General features: G+C 41.0%; 1 protein-coding gene across 2 annotated transcripts; it reads right to left on the reverse strand.

Moving 5' to 3' along the window:
• Positions 1-361: 361 nt before the first annotated feature.
• LOC126607693 (protein phosphatase 2C 29-like) lies at positions 362-7,346 on the reverse strand. 2 transcript variants are annotated; one of them, XM_050275392.1, is made up of 4 exons: positions 5,320-7,341; positions 3,842-3,955; positions 3,084-3,348; positions 362-1,068 (listed from the first exon to the last, which is right to left on the reverse strand). In XM_050275392.1, exons 1-4 carry the CDS (start codon positions 7,165-7,167, stop codon positions 944-946), a joined length of 2,352 nt encoding a protein of 783 aa, XP_050131349.1. In that variant the 5' UTR covers positions 7,168-7,341; the 3' UTR covers positions 362-943. The 2 variants fall into 2 exon arrangements, 1 of the variants encoding a protein (XP_050131349.1); XR_007617692.1 differs by lacking the exon at positions 362-1,068 and adding an exon at positions 4,132-4,460 and having other exon boundaries at positions 3,331-3,348; positions 5,320-7,346.
• Positions 7,347-8,330: the final 984 nt, after the last annotated feature.

The raw sequence follows: 8,330 nt of genomic DNA on the forward strand, positions 1-8,330 counted from the left end.
CCTGCTGCGCTGTTAGACTAAGAGCTAGTTTGGAGTTGGAAGCTCCTTTTGTTGTACTGTTAGAATAAACACATGTGATTTGCGAGCGAGGTTAAGCGTCGTTGGATCAATAGTGCTAATCAGATTTGGAAGGGTTAAAAGATTTGCCGGAAAGAGTCCTTAAAAGTACTTCTACATCAAACAGTGCTTTCTAAAGCAGCACTTGTGAAAAAAGCGTCTTAATAGATCGATGCTTAAACTTGTATTACCTTAATTTTCTTTTCCCTCTTGTTTCGTGCTATCCAAACATAGTCTACAGGTACCGGTAACAAAAGTCGACTGTGACTTGTTGATGCTACAAAGAATTGAAACGCCAACACAATTTCTAGACAAAATCTGGGTAGAATTTCCAACTCTTGCTATCCGCAACGGTGGAAAACCCACCTTCCAAAATTAGAGATGCTCAGTTTTGACATGGGAATGCTCAAAGTCCAGTAAGTAAATGTGTACCCCCCACCAATTTACAAACACCATTTCCGCTCCGGGAAAGAAGAAACGAGAGGAAGAAGGCACAGATGAAATCGAAGGAGCCTCCGCCTATGCAATTTTTTCTATTTTTGTTTTTCTTTAAACAAAAATGTAAGTCTAAAAGAAAAGCGAAACAAAACGAAACGAAAGGAAAAGATTTTTCTTCCCCCCCCCCTAAAAGAGCAGTTCCCAACAACTCCATCTGCAAAATTCTCACTTTCCCCCCTATTAAGTATTTGACGATATCTAACATCATCAGCCTTTTCCCATCCCTAACTAGTTGTATGCTTATGCTGTGAGCGAATAGAAAACCCTAATGGACCCATGCACCTGTCAGCAGCAAAGCTTTTCCCTACTGCTTGCACAACATCCCTACCCGAAAACCGAAATTGCAATATCACCTGTTTTAGAGAGGATATTGCTTGTGTATAAAGTTTCAAAGGTACATTCCTGATGACTTCCAGATTCTTCCTTCAAGTGATATAATCATAACAGTCACGTCGTCATGATACTTCCTGCGAGCTCCTTGCGGGATGTCCAGTAATTCATGGAAATCCATTCCTGCAAACCAAAACAGTTCAGGTTCAAAGCTGTAAAACCCTAACAAAACATGTAGACTAATAATAAGGCTTTTTGTCCAAACTAGAAAGACAAGTATCAGATTAAGGGATTAAAGTCTATGCTTTCGGGAGGCCAAAAACCTAAAACATTAGATGGGTAAACTTAAAAGCATCTTAAACGAACTCCTTTCTCCACCAAAAACTGATGCTTCAGCTGTATACACACTCGATGAAATGCCCTGGAAAAGGACTAACAACTACTGAAATCTACACCCAAAATGCACCAAATACGGACGTATAACCTATATGCATATATCAGGAAGCACTACTTATATCTACACCCAAAATGCACCTAGATCCCATCAAAACTTATCATTTTGGAACTATAAATAGCACTGTAAACTACAGTCCATCGATGGAACGATAAAGAATTCAGTTCAAACTTCACCAACTTATCCTTGACAAGTCTTACTCTTACAAATTAGAACTATATTTTATTTTCTTCAAATGAAAATGAATGTAACTTTCTGTTAAGGGAAAAGAACTGTATGCCTTATTCCATTAACCTCTGGAAGGGGAGGGAGAATCACTCTGTGCCCCCGCACTCCTGGGCAGGAATGATAATAGTCATTCATTGTGGCAGTGTTATTAACATTCTTGCAGAATAGTGCTTAGAGCCTTATGGGGAGCATATATTATTGCCTTCCGCAACAGAATGAAATATGACCTTAACTAATCAATTGAATCCAAGTATAGGAAATAGGTTGTCACAAGCACAAAGCATAGCCCTAGCTAAGTCTGATGCCTACCAGGAGTGTAAATGGGCCGAGCCAAGTACCAAGGTGCTCAAGCTCAACTTAGTTGATATTATGCATGCTCAAGCATGGCCCAATTGATATTGTCACGTAAACATATGCTCAAGCTTGGCTCTGGAAGGGGAGGGAGAATGCACATATGCTCATAGTAGTAGATAGTAGTAGATAGTAGTAGAATGCACATATGAAACCGATCAAATTAATAAGGTCAAGGTAATATATTTTATAGAAATTGCCAACAATTAAGTCAAAATTACAGTCACTCAGAGTGCCGACACTTGATAGGAAGGAAGGTGTTTATTTCCACCCTTTATCCGATATTTCGAAAGAATCACAGAAGTTTTTGTAACATCAATAGTTTGATAGTAATTATCTGATCAATTTCATCTGTTGTTTTCTTGTGGGAAATCTGGTCAAATGTCAGTGAAATTCTGGTTTGGGTACTGAAATTTCTATGCAACTTTCTACATGTGATCTGAAAAGTTTCAAGTAGAAGTTGAAGATGAACAAGAAGAACAAAGAAGAAGGCCCCTTCTCTATTTCGAAAACACTTTTTAATCATAACCTGTTAAAGGTTTGACTGGAGATGGCTCTAGATCCCACATGCTTGACAGTTACTGCACTTTGATCAATTAGATGAATGCTTGGGCAAAGAAATTAGCTAGAAGGGATTTGGTTAATACTGAAAACCATGTTACAAATGTAGCCCCTTATCACTTAAAATTCCCCATATTTAAAGGTAGACTTTGCTCTTTCTTTTTTTTCATTGATATTTCAGTAAATCTGGACTACCAAAATATCTACAATTGTGGATAATTTTATCCTTGAATTAGACAAGGCTTAAAACCTATGAAGCCAGTGCCGTTATTTTTGCAAATTATCTAATCAATTTGATACGTAACTTTTTTTTTTTTTTCTTTTGTCAAACAATAAATTTTGTTAGATTAGCTAACGACGGGGTTTGAACCCATGCCATCATGCAAAAGCTCCATACCTTTCCACCACTGTGGTAAAGTCACTTGCATACGTAACTATTTCCAATCCTAAAATGTAGTGCCTGCACCCACCATTCTAACACCGTCCTACTAAGCCTTGCATTGTTCTTGCAATGAACACTTCAAATTACAACGAAAAAAGAACACCAAAAGTACGTATATACAATTTGCACAATATAAGAGGCAAAAGAAATGGAGGAAATTACCAGCTTTTTTTGCAGCACGGAAAAGAAGCTCCTCTATTAGGTGTTGTGCAGGGTCTCCATCTGGAAACTTCTCCATAAAATTCTCAACATAGGAAACTACTTCCTGATTGCTAAAATACTGATACAAACCGTCTGATGACAGGATTAAAAACTGATCACTAGGGCAGAGTCTATGGTGGCGAAGAGAAGGCAAACATGATATGTATGGTGCAGTGCCAATGTACTCATTTCGAAACATTTCCAATAACGTGTCATTCCACTTGGGCTGCACAACAAAAACAAATTACATTGTTACCTACTGAGGACACTAGACTGTGTCCAATGCAATTGTACATGGTGAGTTCATGCAGCAACAAAAACACAAAATCATAATTAACTTTTAACAAATTTGCTGAGGATTCTGGTTTTGTTTGATTAGAGTGAAAAAAGTAATAATCTTGAAACATACAGACATGATTATACATACAGAAGTAATAAACATATGTACATGATTTCTTGTAACAAAAAAGAAAAAAAATATGTACAGATTGAAATTGACCATTCACAACTTGGGACTGTTGAAACTCTATGTCAATAATTACAAAACCTAGTTAGGTGTTCCCTTATTATGCAAGTAATGTCAAGCCGTAACTTTTCAATAGATGTGTAAAAAGCAATTTTACTTCAGATTCTAAAATAGTATATGAAATAAGTATCTCCAAGCCAAACCATGCAAAAAGTGAACTTCAACAGGATAGTTAACAATAATGTACTTAAACCTGTTTCAGAAATCCAGCCCCAAACGCTCTGGTAACTTTAAGACGACCTTTCACTCTATCATTGACAATACAATGTTTGTCATCTGGATGTTCATTTTTTATTCTTGTTACTTCCTGCAGAACGAAAAGAAAAATTGTTGAAAAACAAAACACAAACGAATACGAGCTAAGATGCATCAAACAACATAACTCAGAAACTAAACAAGGAAATGCCTATAATTGTTACCAGACGACACTATGGATGGGAAAGAGAGGGAATAGTACAAAGAACAACAACCAAAGATCCTCACCAATAAGAAGATAAAAATGAGTGTCTGAGCACATTATTATGGTGAGAAGTAACTTTTTGGAATGGAGGTGATAAGATCCACCAAGGCATTGACAGAAAACACTTCATACTTATCAACACGCGCACATCAGCAGCACAGCCACAAGGTTATTAAACATTGAAGGACTGGCACAAGAAAAGATACATGCACGGAAGCTTCCACATATTGTCCCCATCCATAAAGGAATTGAACATAAAGGCAAATGAGACGACCAAAAAAGCCAGGACAGGAAAAGGAAGCTTCTTCAATTCTTTAAGTCTGCTGTCCCCGTCCCCAGAAAGGACACATTGCTTAGGGCAATTGTTCAAAATCAGGTTCAGTTCAACCAATGGATGATACTTTAGTAGGCTTATTTAAACAGTTGAAACATGATTTGATAATTGCAATTCCTAGATAGCTTTTCTTTAGAGTCTAGACCACGTCATAAATAGTGACAAAAAGCAAATTTAGAACGCACCTCCACTACAATTAACTTCATTTAATTTAAGTTCATAATAAATTTCTTTCAAAGAATTACTGATGATATTTTACACATTGGTTAGATTTCTTATAGATTAATACCTCAAGTTTGCCAGTACATTTTCCCAACACTTAAAGAAACACCAGAAGTTTAAGAAGCAACAAGAACCTTAAGCTTGCCTTGATAGGAAGCATCAGAGCCGGCTTGGCATTTTCTAAAAGAAAAACTCGAACACATATTTAGCAAAGTATCACACAATCTAAGGGAAAAATCTAGCTCCAGCTGTCAGAAGACCATATATCTAGCATGAATTACATGAATGAGAAGTGTGCTTCAACTAGTACTGATTTCTCTCACCAACATTTCATAAAAATTAAAATTAAAAAGAGAAATTCTATGACCAAGATGCATTACCAGGAGATAAAATTGTGAAGCATGCTGCTTCAAAATTGTTAAAGATAGCAACTCAAGAACCAAAAGACCATGGAAAACAACCAAGTTATTTGGCGTTTGTGCATAAAAAAGTTTTTGATTTAGGATTCTTTAGTAAAATGAAAACTTAAACACACCAAACTCATCCATCCAGGAAAATACACAACAATCAAGTAGGAATTCATTAATGACTGGTCAAACAATATTAGCATGAGAACTAAAGCAACAGATACATACATGAGAAGTAGAGAACTTACTTCTTCAATGCTCGTGCTGTGATCAGTGGACAGTTGCAATGCAGTCAATCGCATTGCATGAGTAGGAGCCTCATTGGCCACAGCTGAGGACGACTCAGTTATATCCTCAGTGTTCAACCCATTGTCCTTGTGCCCTGTCAAAGCACTGCTTGAATCACCTTCCTCCAGCTCATAATGTGCTACAATGGCCCGACTATCCCCCAAATTCATCACATACACATCCTCATCCCTCATTAGCACAACCAACAAGCACGACCCCATCAATGCAAGTTCCGGATTCGTATCATGAACCTTATCGGTCATCTCCAAATACGCTTCCTCCGTCGCATGTAAAGCCCTTGACAATACACTCAACACCAACTCGTGATCCACCGGTCCCTCCTTCCTCTTCCTGCCAGTTGGAGCAGACCTCTCCTCCACTCTATTCTCAACCTCAACCTTCTCTTTATCCTCCAAACCAAACCGCCATGGAAACAATGCCCTACTATGACCCTGACCCTCCTTGTGCTTAGTCAAGCCTTGTTTCAATTTTGACAGCAAAAGCCACCGCCTACTAACAGCAGAACCCGAACCCTCATTGCTCACTGTAACTGCGTCATCAACAGAAAATGCAAACCTCTCGGAACCTGAAAGGTCAAGCCCCTCTTCAGCCTCAGCCTCAGCCAGCAATTCCCAAAGCCGCCGCCTTCTAACACCGTCGGATTGAAAGGTCACTCTCTTTTCCTGATCAGCTTCCGGCATGGGGTTCGAATCTGAATTCGATTCGTTTTCAGTTTTGCCCTCTACAACTACATCAGTCTCTGAAGCTACATTTGGTGGTGGGTTACTGTTATTGGCTTCTTCGGCGGCTGCTGGGGCTTGATCATCGTCACCAACCTCCCAAAACAAACCCTGAAGCTCATTGTAAAATGCACGGTAAAGATTACCCATCAGAAATTCCGGAGCATCAGGGCCATTAAACCCATCGTAAATCCCAACAAACAGCCACCCCTGCTCTTCCGATACAACCACATGTACACGATCCTCCCCGGCTTTGCCAAGAGCCCACTGGACATTGCTCTCGCTCTTGGGCTCAGGCTCCTCTCCGATCGACGGTGGACCCTCCTTCCGACCAACGAAATTGAGCACCGGAACAACCCAGGGGCGCTGCTTCTTCTCCGAGAAATTCCGATACAGCGCCTTCCCAATCCCCGAAATGCCCTTCTTCCGCCTCTTCTTCACGTAAGGGCCACCGAGTGGCGCCGAGAAGTGAACCCGCCCGTCTGGCCCGGCCGGGTTGGCGTTCGGGTTTGGGTCGAGGGGACCGGAGAGGGCGCCGCGCTCTATCGGGCCAGAGAGGAAGAAGCCCGCCCGCTCCATTGGACCCGAGGGATCTCGCTCACCGCCACGTGGCACGGGCTGAAGAGGCAAGGCGCTAAACGACGACGTGCTCTCGAAACCATTGACTATACTCCCCCGGACGCCGCCGCCGCATCCGCCGAGAACACTCTCAGTGGCATCGTCGTAAATATTGTCAAGCTGGAGGACAGTCCTAGGAGTGGCGCTATTGGCACTGACGGAAGCCCCGGAGATGGCTTTGAACCCGGTTTCGTGCAATCCGGGTCGGGTTCTGGAGCCGGATTCGTGAGGGGGCGAGAAGCGGAGGGAGTTGGAAGGGGAAATGAAGCGATCCGACTGAGTAGGAGAGAGAAAGCGAGCTGAGGAGCGGACGTAGCAGAAAGAGTGGCCTAGGGTTTCGTCCAGGGGCTCGGACGCGGCGAAGACAACGTCGTTGTGGTCCGGGTGGTGGTGGTTGGTCCGGTGAACCGGCCGGAAGCAGGCGGAGAGGGTGGAGACTCCACTTCCCATCACATTTGAGTGGCGTCCGCTGTTTGGCTACCGAGAAAATTGTCCCCTATACGATTTTCCGGCAAAGCTCAACAACCCAAATAACACCATTAAAAAAACCGAAAATAAACAAAAAAGAAAGAAGCGGAGAGAGAGAGAGAGAGAGAGAGAGAGAGAGTGGCAGTGGTTTTATATAGTAGTTGAGCCGAGTGACTGGCCTCGATTTTGTAGAGAGAGGAAGACTTTGTCTCTCTAAAAATAATTTTATATTTTTTTAAATATTTTTAAATTGGTGATATTTGAATTTTAATTTTTTGTTGGTGGGTCCTGGTTGACGGTTACACCTGGCGCCTAGCAAAGCAAAAATGGCAAGTGAGTACCTGCCACGTCGGAAGACACGTGGAAGTACTGTGATTGGCAATAGCGATTGGGATGCAATTTGTGGTCGGACCATTTTGTCCCTCCCTTTTCCTTCCTTCTTTCTTTTTAGGGAAAGGAAGCGGTGGTGGGAGTAGGAGTGTAGGAGTATAGGAGTATAGGAGTGTAGGACTGTTCACTCACTGCAGGGTCAATGTGGAAAACCGAGGTTGGATTAAAAAGGGTTATCTTATGGGGCTGCTTTTGTCCTTTTCTCTGTTTGGATTTTCGGACACCCCCCAGCCCAAGGCCCAATCTCGGTTGACCATTACTTTTCCGTTTTATCTTAAATTACCATTCTGCCCCTGGTATTCTCCTTAGTTGCATTGCATTCGAAATACAGACGAGCATATCCTTTTTATGTTGTTGGGGAATTGCGACGCAATTAATGCTGTGATAAACATTTTCAGTTTCACAAAGGGTATGTTCGTGTATAGCTGGAATTAATGAGCCTATTAAATTATTAATTACGGAGGACTAAGCATTCTTAATTAAATTGATATGGTTCTGGAATTTCAGTCCTTTGTATGTACTTTGTGCAGGTTTTTTAGGAAATGTGCATGTGACTCATTGGTTAGTGGGGTTTTGCAATTCTATATTTCCATGGTCCCAGGCTTTGCTATGTTAACATTATTTATATTTAGACTTTGTTTAAATTGAAATAATAACACTATCCATATAAATTGTCTTAGTTTTTTTTCAGAGTTTTAACGAAACGCTCGGGGTACTGTTTACTTTTAACGAAAAATCACATTTTTACCTTTTCC

The sequence above is a fragment of the Malus sylvestris genome, chromosome 16 (genome assembly GCF_916048215.2).
Source record: "Malus sylvestris chromosome 16, drMalSylv7.2, whole genome shotgun sequence".
NCBI classification, from domain to species: Eukaryota; Viridiplantae; Streptophyta; class Magnoliopsida; order Rosales; family Rosaceae; genus Malus; species Malus sylvestris.